Consider the following 18,116-nt stretch of genomic DNA (forward strand, 5'->3'; position numbering starts at 1 on the left):
GGAGAAGGGGGCAGGGGCTGGAGACAGAGAGGGTGGCTCTGCTGAGGCCGTCCTGGTGGATGGGGAGTGGAGAAGGGAGAGTGAGCGGTGTGAAGGGGGACCCCACACCAGTGGGACTGGGGTGCACCCGGGGTGAGGGGGAGGCCAGGAGACCAAGGCCTGGCACGGACCAGCTGGAGGAAGGACCTTGGGTCTGCAGAACAGCTGGGCAGCTTCTGGCTTTTGCCTTCACAGCAGAAACGGGGCTGTGTCTACTCAGGTGGGAGAAGGTCGAGAGAGGTCAAGGGCCGGGAGCAGGACAAGATGGGCTGCAGGAAGCCGTGACTAGGGGGCCCCGGACGCATCCCAGAGAGAGAACGCAGTGGCTCTCCCGGGCCCCACACTCACCACGGGGATGTGGAGCTTGCTGAGCGGCTTGCCGTCCAGGAGGTAGGAGCCCGTGTAGGTGACGTACTCTGCGTAGCACTGGGGCGCCTGCGGCGTGATGCAGCACAGGATCTTGCGTTTCTCCTCGATCTTCTTCCTGATCTGCAGGTATTCGAAGTAGGGGTTGGCCCTGTCGCTGTGGTAGGGCTCGATGGCATCCAGCTTGATGGCGTCCACAATGGCGGCCAGCGTCTGCTGGATCACCTCCCGCGTCTGCTGCGTGGACGTGTTCAGCTGCTGCTGCAGCTGCTGGGTGGAGCGCTGAAAGCGGCGTTTGCGCGGATGCTGGGCCTGGGCGTCGTCCTCCTCGGAGCCACGGGCCTTGGCCCTGGCGGCTGGGGCAGGGGTGGAGGTGCACTCCTTCTCGGAGGGGGGTGTGCCCTGCTTGCTCTGGTTGGCGAGCATCTGCGCCCGGTTCCTGGTCATGCGCTGAGGGATCTCCTCCACTCTGGGGGCCTTCGGGGCTTCGGCTGTGGGTTTTGGTTCTGGTTCTGTGGCTTCTGGCTGGATGCCTCCGGGAGGGCCTTCGGCTGGGGTGGCAGCACGGGAGGCCTCAGTGTTGTCCTGGGGGCCGGCGCTGTCCACAGCCTGGGCTTGTGCCACAGTGTCCATGGGGGGGCCGTCAGGGGCACAGAGGGACGCGGCGGGGGAGCCATCGGCCTCAGCCCCCTGGTCTCCGCTCCCCAGTGGGTGCTGTTCCGGGGAAACGGGCGTCGGCTCCACGCCAGAGTCCAGATCCCCAGGGGCCCTCTCTTCTGGCACCGCCTCTGCCTCCACTGTAGCTTCCAGAGCCACGTCCAGCTTTGGCTCCTCTGAGGGCTCAGGCTCGAGCTCTGCAGGGAGCTGGGTGGAGGCCTGATCGGGAGGCAGCGCCGGTGGCTCCTCAGCCACTAAGGCGGAAACATCCCCACCGTTTATGACCACGGGGGCCCCCGGAGGGATCTTTCCTGAAGGAGCAAGACTTTCTTCTACGGGTTCTGTTTCAGCGTCTGGGACATCTTTAGTCTGCAAGGGAAGCTCTGGCAGGGAGAAGGGCCCCAGGTCCAGCTCGTCCTCGGGGCCGGCGAAGGCGTCTGCCCAGGGCACCGGCTCCACCTGGCCGAGGTTAGACAGGCTGTGGCCGCTGTCCAGGAAGCTATTTTCCAGGGGCCCCAGAGCCTCCACCTGAGCCACAGTGGCTACACAGGCGGGCTCAGGGGCCACGTCCAGCGGAGCTTCCGGAAGTGACTTGCAGTTGCTGAAGAAGGACTCAAGCCCGGAGGGAGGGGCGTAAGGGGCCGCCTCGGAGGTGGCGATGGTGGCGGGGACGGCTTCCACCCCATCTTTGACGTCCTCCAGTCCTGGCTCAGCGACGGGCAGAGTATATGGGGCAGGAGAGGCGGGAGGGGCAGGGTACGGCGCCTCTGAGGTGCTGAAGGGCCCTGGGGCGGCAGAGTGGAGGGCATCCGCGGGGCAGAAATGTTTTGGGGACTCGGGGAAGCTCTGTGGAGACTTCAGCAGCAGGTCTGAGCCCACAGGCCAGCTGACAGGGTTTTCGGAGGCGCTCCCGATCAGGCTAGAGGCAAGGGCCTGCTCAGTGGGGTGAGCCCACTCGACAGGCTCCTCGGTGATGACGGCGCTGAACGGACCCTCGTCCAGCGTCTCCAGGTAGCTGGGCTCCGGAGGGATGATGGCGGCTGTGGCCTGCTGGTCCTCGGTGGCATCCAGGTCTGGGGGAAGGGCCCCTTCCAGGGAAGGAACCAGCAGCTCAGCTCTGGGGGAAGGGGAAGGCTTTGCTTGTAAACTTGAGAAGACGCCCTCTGGAGAGGGGGTGACGGTGACAACGGCGGCGGGGGGGCAGTGCAGAGCATCGACTTTGGGCGAGGGGAGGCCATAGTCTGGGGAGTAGTACCCTGGGGACAAGCAGGCAAACTTCTCGGCGGGAACTGGGGGCACGGGCGCCCTGTCTTCCATCGAGTGTGGCACGGGAGAGTCGTAGCTGGAGGCAGCAGGAACGCTCTGCTGCCTGAAAAGCTTGTCTCCGACGCTGAATTCCTCCTCAGGGGTCCTCCTAATGTCGACAGAGACCGAGCGGTAAAGGTTTGTGGAGAGAGGCCTTGCAGGAGCCTGGCTGGCGTTTTCCGAAAGCCCAGTGGAAGCCACGGAGAACCTGTCGAAAAAGGACGGGGAGCAGGCGCTGGTGGGAGCGGTGGGCACAGGTGTGGAGTGCTGGGAGTCGGTGCAGTCAAACACGAGGTCCGCGTAGTCATCGGCACTGCAGGACGGGGTCCTGGGCGTGTGCATCACCTCCTCGTAGCTGGGGCAGGACAGCACCGACGTAGGGGTGGGCACGCCAGTCGGCCGGCTCTGGTCAGGCCTGGGAGACGCAGGCAGGACCTCCTTTATGTGAGGGCCTGCGAGCCAGTCTTTGGAGTCTGCACCTGATCCTGGGTGTAGCTTATTTTCGGCAGCAGTTGGAATAGGAGTCGACTCTTTGAGCTTTTTGTCTTTAAACGGAGGGTCCAGGCCCGGCGGTTTCTTAGCAGGAATGTCTAGACCCTTCTTCCGCCCGTCGTCTGCCAGCTTCGCCTTCTCCTTGAGCTTGGGGTCTCCGGACCGGTGCCTCAGCTTCTCCATCTGCTTCATCCTCTCCTTGTGCCGCTTGTGGCGCTCCTCGATCTCCAGGTCCTTCTGGGAGAGCATCCTCTCAAAGCTGGTCATCATCAGGTCGCCGTCCCCCAGGAGCTTCTCCCTGGGCCTGGCGTCTTTCTTGCCTGGGTCTCTGGATGGCGTTACCTTATCGTTCCCGTTGCTCATCTTCACTGGCTCGCCCTTTTCCTTCTCTGCACTGTCCCTGCATTTCTCCTTCAGTTTGGCGTCGCCGAGCCTCGGGCCCTCGTCCCTGGACTTCTCTTTGAGTGCGCGGGGCGGGCTGTCCTTGTCCCTGGTGGCGGGCTTCTGCTCATCCCTGTGGTGCCGCAGGAGGCCGTCCACATGCCTGTCTCGGTGCCTCTCCTTCTCGTCTCTCCATTTCTCCCTGTGTTTCTCTCTCTTCTTCTTCTCTTTTAGGATGTTGATGGCACTAGATCCATAAGGCTTTAGTTCCTTTTCTATTTTCTTGGAAGGTTCTCTCTCGGAATCATTTTTATCTTTTTTTTCGGTAGAAAACAGTTCAATGGTTTTATCTAGCTCATCTTCTATGTCAGCTTTCATGTTGTAGGAAACTCCGTAAGCCTCCGCCTCCAAGTCCTTTTCGTACTGGCTGGAGTCCTTCCTGCTACCGCTCTCCTTGTAATCTTCGCCCTTCTCTTTCTTCTCGGCCTTCTCTTTCTTGGCTCTCTCTCGGTCGTGGCTCTTCTTGGACGAGGATGAGGAGTGCCTGTGCCTCTCCTTCTCCTTCAGCTTCTCAGGGAGGCAGGCGCTCTCCCTCGGCTTGTCCTCTCCGGGTGGCTCTGTGAAGGAGACCTCCAGGAAGGCAGTCAGCCCCGGCTCCTGCCCTCGGTCCGTGAAGCTGTCAGAGGAGACCTCACTGATTTTATCATTGGAGTCTTCTCTGTACTCATGGAGAGCCTCTTCTTCCAACTTTTCAAGCAGGCTTTTTTCCGTGTCGGCACTTCTCGAGGACTTCCTCTCCTTGGAATGTTCTTTATCTGACTTCTCTTTGTGTTTGCTTCTGGCCTTGTCTTCAGCAGCGTGCTTCTTTTCAGCCTTCTCAGGGAGCTTCTGTTTACTTTTCTTGTCTTGTGTGGAGTCCACTGAGGCTCTGTCCTTCCTGTCCTTATACTTTTCTGTGGACTCTTTATCCTTCTTCTCCTTGTGCTTGTCGAAGACTTTCTCTTTTTTGTCTCTCCCCCCGTCGGCAGCTCCTCTGTCCTTTCTCTTGTCTTTGGGTTCCTTGTCCTTCTGCCTCTCGGGGTGCTGCTTGTCAGAAGCCTTCCTGTGTCTGTCGGAGGCACAGGCCTCCCGCCCCTCCTCCTTCTCCTGGAGGCCGTCCATCCTCAGTGAGTCGCTGGCCTCTCCCGTCTTGCACCCGCTCCCTATGTAGCTGTCCCTGTCGTCTTCACTCTCGTCTGTGAAGATGTCTGCGATGTACCAGCTTTTCTCTTTGCCTTTCTTGTCATCTTTTTTTTCAGAGAAGTCTTCCGAGATGATCCCAGGGAAAGCCTTCTCCTTCTTCTCTTTCCCTTGGTCGAGAGACGCTTTCCTTTCTTTGTCTTTGCCATGTGTGTCTTTATGTTTTTCCTTGGTATCTTTTTTCTCTTTAAAACATTTATCAAATTCTTTGTCCTTCTGACACTTATCAAGGATCGATTTCTCACTTTTGTCCTTGTCACTGGACTTCTCTTTGTATTTTTCTGGTTTTGTTTTCTCCTTCCTTTCCTTATCGGGGCCATCCTTCTTCTCCTTCTCTCGTGCTGGGTGGTGCCGTTCCCATGGCTCCAGGCCCTTCCCAAAGTCACAGTCGGGCTTGTCCTTGAAGCCACTCTCACAGCCACACTCCTTCAGCTCCTCCCGGTATGCCTCCTCCGGCTTGGCCCTGCCATCCCTGCGCTCCTTGCAGCTCTCCAGCGCGTCCTTTCTGTCCCGCCCCGCCTCTGCGGACTCTCTCCTCTTCTTGTCCTTTTCCGAAAGGTAGCTGGGGACACTTTTATGCTTTTCAGTCTGGTCTTTCCTCTTCTCAGAGTTTTTATCCAAATAGTCCCGGTCCTTCTTTCGGAAGAAGGGCTCTCTGTAGTCTCGCTTCTCCCGGGCCCGGGTGTCCCGCTTCCTTTCCTTGCTGTCCTCCTTCACCGTCTCCAAGATGAGCTTGGCCACAGAGTCGCTCTTCATGTCCCTGTAGTCTGTCACTGGCGAGTCCCAGCTGTCCTCCCCTTTGAAATCAAAGGATGAATCGGACAAGTCAGAAAACCACCGATCTCGTTGATCGTCAGAAAGGCTAAATTTGGTGTCTTCGTTCTCCAGAAACTGATTTTTGTTACAATATTCGTCAAAAGCAGAATCTTCCCTATAAACCTTTTCTTTTTTGAGTTTTTCTTTATCTTCTTTGAAAGTCTTCTCCTTCTCTTTGGAAATTTTGTCCTCTTTTAAATCATTCTTCTTCTCTAATTTTGAGGGCCGGTCTTTTGACTTCTTCTTTCTCTCCTCTTTGTACAGTCTCAGTTTTTCTTCTTTCGGAGACTTTTCCTTTAGCGATTTCTCCTTTTCTGCTTTACTCGAACGGTCCTTCTCTTCTCGGAAAGACCTGCCGATGTCTTTGTTCATGTCTTTGATTCTCTTCAGTGATTTTTCGTCTTTAAAGAGCCATTCTTTCTCTTCTAATTTCATTTTGCTGAGTTTCTCTTCTTTTTTAAAGTGGTCACGATCATGCTTTAACACTTTGAGCTTGTTTTCAGCGGAAAGATCATTCTCTAGAAGTATCGCCTTGTCCGACTTCTGCTTGGAGTCCTCGTATTCGTAAGTGAAACTTCTCAGCTTCAGCTCCTGGCTGATGGGGCACTGTCCCTTCTCCTTGTTTTTGTGTTTGTGTTTGGTTTTATGTTTTTTGACAACCTTCCCCTCCTTGTCCAGTTTGGGGACGGCGCCCTCCGCGCTGGAGAGGAAGGGGCTCTTCTTCTCTGACAGCGAGGCTCGCTTCCTGTGCTCCTGCCTCTTCCTCACTGGCTTCAGTGATTCCACACTGGAGCCCTCAGAGGAGCAGTCAGACTCGCTTGTCAGTCTCGTCCTTGTGGAGTCTGATAAAGAACTGACCTCTGACCAAGCTGGGGAAGAAATGGTTTTCCAGTTGTCTGTCCGCCAGTGCTTGGTGTGCTGGTCTGTGTGGTTGGGGTTCTGCTTCTGGGCGGCAGAGCTCCCGTGGGACGAGGTGGAGGAGGCGGACAGGGAGCTGAACAGGGAGGGGTCCTTCAGCACCAGCGGGGACCCCTTGAGGCAGCTGGAGCTCCCCAGGGAGTCCCTGTCGTCCTCCCCACTCTCTGAGGACTCGCTCTCCGACTCCGAGGAACAGAACTTGTCATTCCGCTTTCCAAAGCGAACCTCTCTGCCTTTTGTTTCTTTCTTTCGCTTCTTTTTAACTTTATTTTTTTCCTTCTGCTGCTTGGCATTAGAAGGCTCTCGTGTCTTACTACCAGGCAATATCGTATGTGCCGAGAGTCTCAGCTTCTCTCCTGTCCCCACGGTGACACTCGCGTCCTCCTCGTCCGACGTGTCTGACAGGATACGATGGGACGCTTTCTTTGGTGCAATCGTGTTATTTTTAGTGTAACTTTTAACCTCCATTTTGGGTATAGAGATAAAACTATTGGATTTCGTTTCTTTTCTGTAGTCCTTTTTCAACAGGTGCTTGTCGTCCACCGGAGGAACCCTGTCCTGCTCATCGTCCTCGTCAAACTCATACTCATCCTTGACGGGGGCTGTGGCCTTCTGCGGCTCTGGGTTCTTGGCCTTGTGCTTGAGGCCTTTTTCGAACTCGGAGTCCGTGTTGTTGCCGTCGACTGAACTGGAAGGTGCGAAGGACGGGGCGTCTTCCTCTTCTGAGCTCTCTGTTGGAGGCAGGAAGGAGAGGTCACAGGCAGGCTCAAAACAGCTCTCCCCAGAATGGCAGAGCGGGCAGGCTCTGCGGAGGTGCCCTGTGGCAAGCTCCCACCCTGCCTCTGCAGAGACTTTGCTTGACTCATGGAAACCAGCCGCAGGCAGGAGAAAACCAGACAGGGCTGGCATCTTAGAAGCAAGACTGCAGGCTTCTCGGCAGTGACACACCTGGGCAGGGTCTCCCGCAGTCCAGAAGCTCCTGTAAAGCCCCCAGCATCCGAGGAGGAGCTCATCAGAGGGGCAACACTGCGCAAACACCACAAGGCACTCCTACCATCCCTGCATAGAGAACAAGCAGCTCAGGTGGCCGTGACTTACCCGTCGAGCTCTCCTCGCTGGAAGTGTAAGTGCCTTTGCCTAACAGGAGGTTCACCATCGTGGGGGAGTTGGCCACTTTCAGCGGCGTCTCGCCTTTCCTGTTGCTCTGCTGCGGGTTCCCTCCGTACCGCAGCAGCAGTTTCACCACCTACAAGACAGGAACACCCGCGTCAAGGACTGCTGGAGAAGCACAACTCCTCTACCGTTCCGCATAACACGGCAGCCCCTTCCAAGAACCCTGGGATTCGACCCGAGAGCGGCCCCTCAGTCTGAGGGTGTGGGAGCCGAGCGCACAGGGACTGCCTGGCGAGGCTCCGGGTGCGATGGGCGAGGCCGTGGCTCCTCTGTGGGAAGGGCTGCAGCCGCAGGGGCTCCCGCACCCCTCCTGTGCTTTCCTTCAGAAGGGCTCTGCCTCCTTTGGATTTTTTTCCACCACTTCTCTGTTGCTGCGAGGAGACGACTTCCCGGGGATGTCCTCACGGAGGCGCTCCCCTCCCGCCAACAGCAAGCTCCTCAGCAGAGTGGTGCGGAGTGGCCGTGGAGGGCTCAGGCAGGAGGTCAGGGAGAAGAGTGTTATGGAGGGGCAGGGGGGACAGAATAGAGGAAACAAAGACCAAGTTTCTGCAAGCTGCTTTATTTTTTATTTTCATTTACATTAGAAAATAAAATAATCTCTCCCTTGCTTGATTTTACAAGGGTAAGGGTGGTCACACGGATGACAGAAACAGCCATGGTGACACTTCCACAGCTCCGTCCACAGCTCTGTCCAGCTGCTCATCACCCGCAACCTGAATTTCCTATGCCCAGAACAGCAACGCACTGAACTCACGTACAAATTAAATATAATCCCAACTTTAGTCCAGTCTGAGAGTAGAGCATTCAAAGAATCTGTAATAACGTTTACTATAGACTCTTGTCGCCCACAGAATCAATTTCCAGTTCGTGTATGACATGTTCTATTGTTTAATCAGCACAGAGTTCTTATGTGAGTTTTCTATGGTGACCACACAAAACCTCAGGCTTACAATTCTGGAGGTCAGAGGTCAAGCTGCTGGCAGGGCGGGGTCCTTCCTTTCCTCCATCATGGGGGCTGCTGGCAGAATTCAGTTTCTTGCAGGGCTGGGACGGAGGTCCCCAGTCCCAGCTGCTAGGGGCCGCCACACTCCTCGGCCCTCCTCTAAGGCCAGCAGCACAGGTGTGGCCCTCCTCGGGTTCTAACCTCTCCTGCTTCTGGGATCTCTCAGACTCAGCAGGAAAGGCTCACAGGCTTTAGGGCCCATGGGACTGCCCAGGACCTGCAAGATGGCCTAGGACGATTTCCCCATGTGAGGCACTCACAAGGTCTGGGGTCACAACACGGGCATCTTGGGGGCCATTATCCTGCCTACCTCACCGTAAATCCTTGACATTCTTCATAATAAAAAAATTTAAAAGTGGTAATTACAGAAGTATGAAGCTGCATCGGATGCCCCAGCCCCAACACCGCCCCCAGCGCCATTCCCCTCACAACGGCCTCCCCGCAGTACTGAGCGAATCCCAGACACTGCAGAGCCTTTTCCAGTTCATGTCTCTGGAAGGGCCCATAAAAAAGAAACAGGGTAAACCATAACGCCATTCATCATCTTACCCAAGAGTTCAACGGTCACGTTTTAACATCAAATATGGACTCAGTGTTCTAAGTTCCCTGCTCGTCTCAGAGTCTTCAATCTACCCCCCACCCCACCTGAATGAGCTGTTTCTCAAGTCTGCTCTTTAAGGCCAAGGTGCTGTGGGCTCCGGGACCTCCCGCAATGGCCAGGCGGGGCCTGCTGCAGAGGAGCACGACGGGCCCGGGCAGATGTGGCCCCGTGTGACCCCCCAGCCTTGCTGTCCTGCCTGCAACCAGGGGCTCTCCACAGAGCTCTGGTGATGACGTCGGTGAGACCCGCCCCATCTCTAGGCAGCACCCCTGCTTTCCTGCAGGACGAGGCTGTCAGGCACAACGACCTCTCTCGGCTCCCACAGAGGCTGAGACCTCTCAGTGCCCACTGCTCCTGGGCCGGCCACAGTGGCCACTTTCTCAATCTTGAGTCTATGGTTCTGTGCACTGGCCACACCTCTTGGTGTTACCTCATTCCAGACGAGGGTGGGTCTGCCTTGCAGGTCTAAGAGCCCCACAGTGGTGACGGGGACCGGCAGCAACTCCTGCAGGCCTCCTTCCACTTGGTGTAATCCTTCACCTGCTCCAATCCAACCAGACCTACACGGCTGGCGGATACGAGCCTTTTCATAGATGGCAGGTGCTGCGAAACCTGTGAGAGGCCGTCCAGGTGCTGACCCAGGAGGGGAAAGCTGGGGGCAGACAGAGGGCACAGCTTGGCCTTCAGGGTGGGCAAGGCAAAAACTCGCTTTCCGGTGCCCCACACCATGAAACCGGCTAGCTATGGGGACAAAGAGCTACAGAACCACCCAGATGCCAGGACAGGCCGGATGTGTGAAGGACGGGGGATGCCAACCTTGTAGTGCCCGTTGTTGGCAGCGTCGTGCAAAGGCGTGTCGTCATCCAGGCCCTTGGTGTTCACCTCCGCACCTGCAGCCAGCAGCTGCTTCGCAACGTCATAGTAGCCCCGGTTACAGGCCTCGTGCAGCGCCGTCCAGCCTGGAAACAGACACTCAGGACATACGTGATTTAATCCTGGGAACTCCCCTCCTGTCTCTGGAGGCAGCACCTTGAGGATGGGCTAAGGGGCAGGGACAAGCCAGGTGGGGAGCTGCCCTGTCATCAGGGCTGCAGTTTAGGAAGCAGGTGCCAGCCCAGAGAACCCCTCGCTTCTCTTTACTGTGGCACCCTTAGCACAATCCGTATCTAGCTTGTTAACCCCACAGACTAACAACCCACAGGGCTGACCTGCAGCAATCGCCCTAAAGGGGTAGGAGACCAGTGAACACAAGTGCCGTAAACAGCAGCCTCGTCCTCACTGATCTGGAGGCGTATGTGCCTTTGCAAAACAAGGAAGGGAAGCCTCCAGTGTCGGAAACAGGGAAACTGAGGCTGAGAGCGCCTCCTGAAGGCTGAAGAGCTGCTGCAGCAGGAGCTCCAGAGGCGCCCAGGCTCGGGCTGCATGATGAAGGCCGCCCCGGCCGGCAGCTTCTGCCTGGGGAGCTTGGAGCCCACCATCGGATGGTGTGGCCGCATGCAGCGGTGGAAACGGAGCTCAGCCCTGTGGGAAGCACATGGCAGCGCTCTGGAGAAGTTTCTTTTAGAAAAATGCTTTAAAAAAAAAAGGGTGCTAAATTAGGTTTGGGTCAGACAGCTATAAACCAGGGCAGTGGGAGAAATCTAGAAGACTTCTACCCAGACGATTTCGTTCATCTGTTCTCCTTACACTGGGAACAGACAGTTCTGGGACATGTGGACCACCCATGGTTTGATGGGGCATTTATGGAAAGAAGGGACATTAAACTCTAATCATGGGCCTTTAAGCCCCCGGGCTGTGTCAGGTCTGGGGAGACTCAGTTCTGTCCGGGTCCAAGGCAAGCCCCAGGCCCCAGCCCCGTGAAGGGAGGGAGTCTAGTCCAGGGTGTGGACCCAGCCGTGCTCCCGGCTCGGGGGCACCCTCTGCTGCAGAATGCAGCCACTTGCTAGACACACCAGGGACCGGCCCCTCCAGGGGCCTGCACGTGAGGTTTATGGAACACAGCAGAGCACGATTTAAAATTCCTCAGTTCTCTTAAAAATAGGCCAGGCATGGGGGCTCACAGCTATAATCCCAGCACTTTGGGAAGCCAAGGCGTGAGGATTTCTTGAGGCCATGAGTTCAAAACAGCCTGGGCAACTTAGCAAGACCCTGTCTCTACAAAAAATAAAAAAGTTAGCCAGGCGTGGTGGCGTGCGCCTGCACTCGGAGGGCTGAGTTGGGAACATCGCTTGAGCCCAGGAGTTCAACGTTTCAGTGAGCCGTGATCACGCCACTGCACTCCAGCCTGAGCAACAGAGCGAGACCTTGTCTAAAAATAAAAGTAACAATAAAACCCAGCAAACAAGTTTACTTTGAAATACTTTCCAAGAAACACTGATTTCTTCTCAGCAACAGCGAACCCCACCGGAGTGAGTGTGGCTGTGAACACCCCGGGCCCTGCAGAGCAGATGCACAGCCCACGAGGGCACAGCCCATCCGACCCAATGGGAGGCTCAGGGCTCCAGTGGGGCCCTCTGGCCCCTGCCAGGCACAGGGCGCCCACCTGCGAAGTCCTTGACGTTGACGTCCGCCCCCTCGCTGATGAGCTCTTTGATGCGCCGGGCGTCCCCGCGGATGGCCGCTCGGTGCAGGCGGGTCTCTCCACGCTCGTTTCTCTTGTTCACTTTATCTTTGGTTTTTGAGGCAGAGTTGGGCGTTCCCTTCTGACACACTGTAGACTGGGAGGGGTGCTTTGGTGTTGTGTCCACTGCAGGCCAAGGAGGGGACAGGTGGGCGTTACTGTGGGTGGCCCTGCTTTCTCAAATCCTCAAGAGCCCAGGCCACCGTCACGAGGTCCCTTTGCACAGGGCTTATCCTCAGCACAGCCACGAGGCTGCAACCAGGCCGAGCCCCTTCCCTGCACCAGGGACCACCCCCAGGCTGGGCTCACCTGGGCTGTTGGCAGACTCCTCAGCTGTCATCTGCATGAGAAGGGCCACCTGCTGGCGCTCGGAGAGGGGGTAGCCAGCTCGGATTCCAGACAGCCCCATGCCAAAGAGCAGCCCGGCCTTCCGGGTGACAGGCTCCTTCTTGATCCTCTTCCGCTCAGGGCCCTGCTTCTCTGTGAGGCGGGCGAGGGAGAGAGGGAGGACAGATTTCATGCCACGGCGTCCTCCACACCCAGGTCCTTACCTAATGTTACGGAGCCCCCTGCGTCCACCTGACAGCTGACAGAGCAGAAAGGAAGGTCTGTGAGTGGGGAAAGCACAGCGGTGCTGGGAGCATTGGTGCCCCCCACCTCACCTCTCAGCAGTGACTGTGAGACCATTTAAACACCTCGTTACCAGCCCCTCAAGTCCGCTAAGCCTGGACCTCCACCGAGCATTCACTCACTCCAGGCACCTCTCCTGGGCCTCCCCAGACCTCGTACCACACATGAATGCGGTGGGACAGCTTAGCACCGGTGACCTGGCTCACACAGGACAGGTCTCTGTTAAAACACGTGCCTGTCATTAAACTCCACCTTCCCCGTCCCTCCTCCAAACAGTGCAGATATAAAATGGCAGACACAGTTTAAAACACATCAGTAAATCAAGGCCAACTGGTCAGTACTGTACCTTTCTTCTTGCTTCTAGGAACCTCCATCTCATGCCATGGTGCTTCGAGGAGCGTACCAGCCTTGCAGCACCACAACAGGGACTGGGCTGGAGGCATCTAAAGGCATCAACACAGAGCACTAACAAGACACGGTGTGAGAGCTGGGCTGTTCCACCTCAGCCTCCTCGTAACAAACACACCCTGCACTCGTCTGACCCGTTAGAGAACTCGGCCAGCGTCTAACACAACTCACGCGCTGTGTCTTCTAAAAGAGGCAGGAGGCAGGGGCGGGGAAGAGAAGACCCCAAGCACTAAGAGTCAGGGGCACAGAAGCTGCCTCCTCCTCTGCCTGACCAGTGCCCTCCTGTGGATGGAAATCAGGGGCCAGACACCTCTGAATCCTCCTCCAGCTGCCCTGTGGGTTCTGGGGTAGGTCATGGGGTGCAAACTGCAGAGGTGCAGCACAGAGGCAAGGCTCTGCCAAGGCCTGACTTGGGGAAGAAGTGCCACCAGGGAGATATGGGCCTCTGAAGCTCTCCTCTGAGGCACCTCCTTTCCCTTCCGTTCAGCATATCCAAGAAGCCTCTCCCTTCAGGACTTAACTTCTCCCTCAGCTGGTGTTTGACCCTAGAGAGGTGGGTGACGTCTGTGACAACGGGCTAACTGGACCCCACACCTGCCCGGTCACTGGAACACAGAAGGGTCTTAACTGGTCTCTTGGCTCAGCTCCCAGGGCGCAACTCCCTTGCTGTTCACCACCACAGTCCCCATGAATGTGCCCGTCGCTTTCCTCAGAAGACACTGCCCATCCACCCTAGCTCTTTCCAAGGTATCTGAGGCTGACTTCCTAGGAGCTAGGTCTGGGGCATGCTGAGAATGCGGATTCGTATGTCCTATGGGACAAGCCTGCAGGAGGGCACACACCTGGCCACATCGACCTGCGTCACATTCACGGGCAAAACCCCAAGTACTGCAGGCTGCCATTGCCACCACCAGCGAGTCTGTAAACAGTCCTCAGTGCATAGATCTGAGACAGCCCTTGAGCTCTGGCACCAGCCCCTCATATAACGCGGCAAACACAGTGGTGGGGGAGGTGGCCTCGCCACCGGCCAGTGAGCCCCAGCCCACAGCCATCACTGGCGTAGCCACACCTCAGCAGCGAGCTTGGCCGTGGGTCTCTATGCGCGCACCCCATGCTTTCCCTGCACCCTGCATGCTGCCCGGGGGCCAGCCCTCCCCAGGCCTGCTTCTCATAGCCACCTCTACACAACAGAAGCAGACCCACGGCTGCCTCCCTCTAGGAAAGAGGTGGCGAAGCTGCCGGAGGAACTCCAGCTCCCCAACAGATAGCCCTCAAGTCCTCCTCTCTCCGGGAGGGGGCCCACGCTCAGCGAGCGGCTGCTCTGCCCACAGTTGCCTGGAAAAGCAGCTGAGAACCTCTGCAGGGCCCTGAACCCCAAGACCTAGCTATGCACATTCAGAGGCCTGTTCTCTCCGTCACCCAGAGCAGGGGAGTTAATGTTTTGGAGACATGAAGCCCCCTGAGAACATGAGGAAAGCAGAACCCCTGAGATACAGACTTTGCAAAGCAGCACACAGCACAGGAGACCCTGGGAGCATAGGCATCTCCTTACTCCACTGACCATCAGAAGTCAAAAGCGAGTGGGCCCCACTCTGCTGCATGTGGCCGCTAGGGGTGGACACAGGTAGGTGGGGCGGTGTTGGGGCTGCGGAGGGAGGAGCTGGGGCGGTGTTGGGGCTGCGGGGAGAGGAACTGGGGCGGTGTTGGGACTCCGGAGGGAGGAGGTGGGGTGGTGTTGGGGCTGTGGTATGTTCAGATCCCAAAATGCAGATGTTACCATGCTCTTAAGTTATCAAAGGATCCTAGGAGGCGTGTGTCAGGGGAACAGGCAGGAGGCAAAGGTGTTCCTTAGAAGTCAGGCTTTAGAGTGGCAGGCCAGGAGACCACGCTGCACCCCCTCTGAGGGGCAGTGAAGAGCTGCTTTCTATGGCAAACAGAACGTGTCCCACTCCTGCAGGGCGGCCATCTCAGGTGCAGCCCACACCCTGTGTGTGCAGACTGGGCAGGACTCAGTGCCCCAGTGACTTCCTGGGTGGGCTCCAGGGCCCGAGCCTAAGGGTCAGGGCCACATCCCTCCTGCTCCTCACCAGGCCCTCCTTCTGCTTCTGCTCTGAGCTTTGGTGAAGAAAGACTGAGTTGGCTTCCCTCACGTGGCCAGGTCAGCTTTACAGGGCTCCCAAAAATTCGTATGGAAGGTGCTGCCAACCTCCTGGTGAATTCTGGTGCCTGGAGCCACCACAGGGACCTCGCTCTGCCCTGACTCAGGAAGAGCTTGCTCCCAGGAAGCAGCGACTTCTCACCCAGTCCCGAAACAAGACGCTGTACTTGTCCTGACACAACAAAAGTCCAATATGAAACCAGATCTCCCAGGATGCCAATTTCTCCACTGTGAAACAAGCACCTGCAGCTACGAGCATCCACAAGGCCCACAACACGTACCAGACACCACCCGAGCTCCGGAGCCCAGCAAACCTGCATGTCTGTCAGGTCCGAGACACTGCCCACTCCAGGGGCTTCTGGGATAGAAGGAAAGCCCCACCCACGGAGAGAGACCCCCGTGTGCCACAGCCTGTGGCTCAACAATGCCTGCTCTCCATTCCAGCCCAGCGACACCACGGTCTGAGAGCAGTTGAGCGGGTCCCTGATGTGCACACACGCCGCAGGCACCTGCACTGTCAGGCGCCACAGAAGTGGGTCCTGCAGGGGGGTCACGCACTGCCTGCCTGCCCCTCCTACCCCAGGCCTGGGCTGACCTGGAGCTGTGCACCCCTGAGAAAGGCCCCTCTGAGAGGAGAGGCTGCAAAACCTGCTCCCTGCCCCTCCACACAGTGCAGAGCACGGCGGGTGTGGGGTGTTGTCTGCAGGGAACAAAAGGCTGAGAGCATCTGGAGCTACCCCCAGGAACAACCAGCAAGTTCCTGCAGCATTCTGCAAATTTCCTGTCTCTACTGTCTGAATAGAAGTCAAATACAATTTCTATGAATTCCAAATGGTATTCACCAAGTTGCAAAGTGGAAAACATGCAGGTCTAGGGACTGAGTCCCAGCTACAGGCAGATGTGGCCCCGGGTGGGGGGTGGGAGCAACTCCACAGGACTCAGAAGTCCCCTTCCACTCCTGCTCCGCAGTCGGAAAATGGCCTGCAGGCTCTGAGGGCTTTATGGGCTCAGGCAGCCTGGGGCTGAGGGCAGAGGTCCAGGGAGAGCCGTGGAGGGCGCCAGGAAAGGCTGAATCTTCCCAAGTCAAGCGTGTCGGCGGTGGCACCTCTGTCCACTGACCTGAGCCTGGGCGGCCACCCACCTCATCTTTAAGAAACAAGACCTGTAGGACCTTTCTTCAAACCACATCCACCTTACCAGCCCTCTGAGGTTGGCAGCACCTCAGTACCCAGCTGGCCAATGGGAGATTCCACAGAACCCTCCCCTCCTCAGCACAGAGCTGAGACCTCCCCCGCCATGAGCCCTTTCCTGCTGCTGGAGCATGGCCTTGGCCTGGGGCAGCAGGGGCTACAGTGGATGACGCTTTTGGGAGCTGGAGCCCACTTCCTGCCCCTGCATCCAGCCAAGGCCTTTCTGAGGCAGCAAAGAGACTGGAGGTGAGCTTCCTGGGCAAATGGCAGCAGCACCTGGCTCTGTGCAGGTGTGATGGGGGGGCTGTGACCTTCCTGGGGGTGCTCTGTGCAGGTGCGATGGGGGGGTTGTGACCTTCCTGGGGGTGCTCTGTGCAGGTGGGATGGGGGTGCTCTGTGCAGGTGGGATGGGGGTGCTCTGTGCAGGTGGGATGGGGGAGCTGTGACCTTCCTGGGGGTGCTCTGTGCAGGTGGGATGGGGGGGCTGTGACCTTTCTGGGGGTGCTCTGTGCAGGTGGGATGTGGGGGCTGTGACTCGCCTGGGGGTGCTCTGCAGGGAGTGTCTTCTCTATCTGGCTGCCTTTTTTTTTTTTTTAAACAAGGTCTCCCTCTGTAGCCAAGGATGGAGGCAGTGGCGCAATCTCAGCTCACCACAGCCTCCACCTCCCAGGCTCAAGCGGCCCTCCCACTTCAGCCTCCAGAGTAGCTGGGACCATGGGTGGCTGTGCCACCACATCTGGCTGCTTTTAACATCCTCCCTTTGCTGTTGTGAAAACTTCATGTCAGAGTCATATTGAAATGTCATACTTAAATGTGTAATTACTGTTCTTTCTCCTGCTTATAATTCATTACACTTCTTGAATTTGAGGCTTGTGTTTTTATGAACCTTGAAAAGCCACCGTCTCCCTGCCCTGCTCTCTCCTCTGCCGAGGTGCCTGTTGAGCTGCATTCTCTCCTCCACAGCTCCCCGCTTCCTGCGGGCTTCCTGTCTCATTTTCATTCTGTGCTCCAGTTTAGGCAATTTCTTTTGTTAGAACTTCCAATTCACCAATACTTTCTTAGGTTGTGTCTAATAAGCTACATCATCTGCCCACTGGGTTTTTTATTTCAGTGATTCTAGTTTTCCTTTCCAGATATTCCATATGCTTTAGAAACATCTGCATGATGCTCGATGGTTTTAAATCCTCCGAGGGATACTGTGCACTTAACCGTCCCAGCGTGTGAGGTCCCTGGGGCTGCCCCTGCTGACTCTCAGGACAGCTTTCTTCCTCAGCGTCTGTAATTCCAACCGGGCTCTTCGTCTGTCTGCACTCGGAGCCGCGAGGCCTGGATGAGGACGGTGTGTCTCTCCAGGGAGGGTTTGCTTTTGTGATGGTGGGGGCCTCAGGGAGAGCGCGGCATTTCCAGCAACGGCACAAATACAGATGCCAGCCCCACCGGAGGGCAGGACTGGGTCAGAAGTCTTTGTGGTGACCTCTCAAAGCCCCTCCTCAGTACCTGTCCCTCTTAGCTGGGGGAACAGTGTCTGCTCAGATAGCCCAAAGTGTCCAGGAAGTGTGGCCTCCTTGAGAGGACAAGCTTTTCGTGGGGTCTGGGCTCAGAGCCCCTTCCTCTACCTCCCTGGGAGGTCTGAGGTTGGGCTCCAATGCAGAGACCCTGAGGTAGGGCCGCAGGGATGTGGAGCTGTGTGGCCTCTGCTACTCATCTGAACAAATGCCTTTTGTATCAATCATTTAGCACCTCTAATTTCTAGGCTTTTCTAGCAAGTCTTTTAGGGGACACAGGCCACGATACTGTCAACATAGGAAAATGTGTGACTCCCGCATCCCACCGTAAAACTCAAAGATGTCAAAATACATTCTTGATTCTGCTACACAAAGGGATGTTTCCATGGTGATATTTTCAAACAAGAGAAAGTTCATGGCCAGTGGCGGTTACAGCTCATGGAACGGATGGGCAGGGCCAGGTGCAGCTTGGTGGCATGGCTGCTGCTCACAGATTCTGTCCACTTCACTAAAACCAAACATCTGGCCTCATCTGGATGTTCACAGCCATGAAATACAGCACTTCTGGCCAAGAAGTCTAATCACAGCCCATCTACACCAGGCGGATGGTCCAGA

The 18,116-nt window shown here is 56.9% G+C and overlaps 1 protein-coding gene across 2 annotated transcripts in view; it reads right to left on the reverse strand.

Annotated features, from left to right (window-relative positions):
• Positions 1-18,116, reverse strand: part of ANKRD11 (ankyrin repeat domain 11) — a 226,506-nt gene that overhangs the window by 11,793 nt on the left and 196,597 nt on the right. For both annotated transcript variants that reach the window (XM_025369959.1, XM_025369960.1), the window contains exons 5-9: positions 11,920-12,090; positions 11,533-11,736; positions 9,807-9,949; positions 7,312-7,459; positions 388-6,944 (exon numbers count right to left, since the gene is read on the reverse strand). In XM_025369959.1, coding sequence (XP_025225744.1) covers positions 388-6,944; positions 7,312-7,459; positions 9,807-9,949; positions 11,533-11,736; positions 11,920-12,090 — 7,223 coding nt within the window. The remainder of the gene's footprint in view (positions 1-387; positions 6,945-7,311; positions 7,460-9,806; positions 9,950-11,532; positions 11,737-11,919; positions 12,091-18,116) is intronic.

This window comes from Theropithecus gelada, chromosome 20 (genome assembly GCF_003255815.1).
Source record: "Theropithecus gelada isolate Dixy chromosome 20, Tgel_1.0, whole genome shotgun sequence".
Classification (NCBI taxonomy): Eukaryota; Metazoa; Chordata; class Mammalia; order Primates; family Cercopithecidae; genus Theropithecus; species Theropithecus gelada.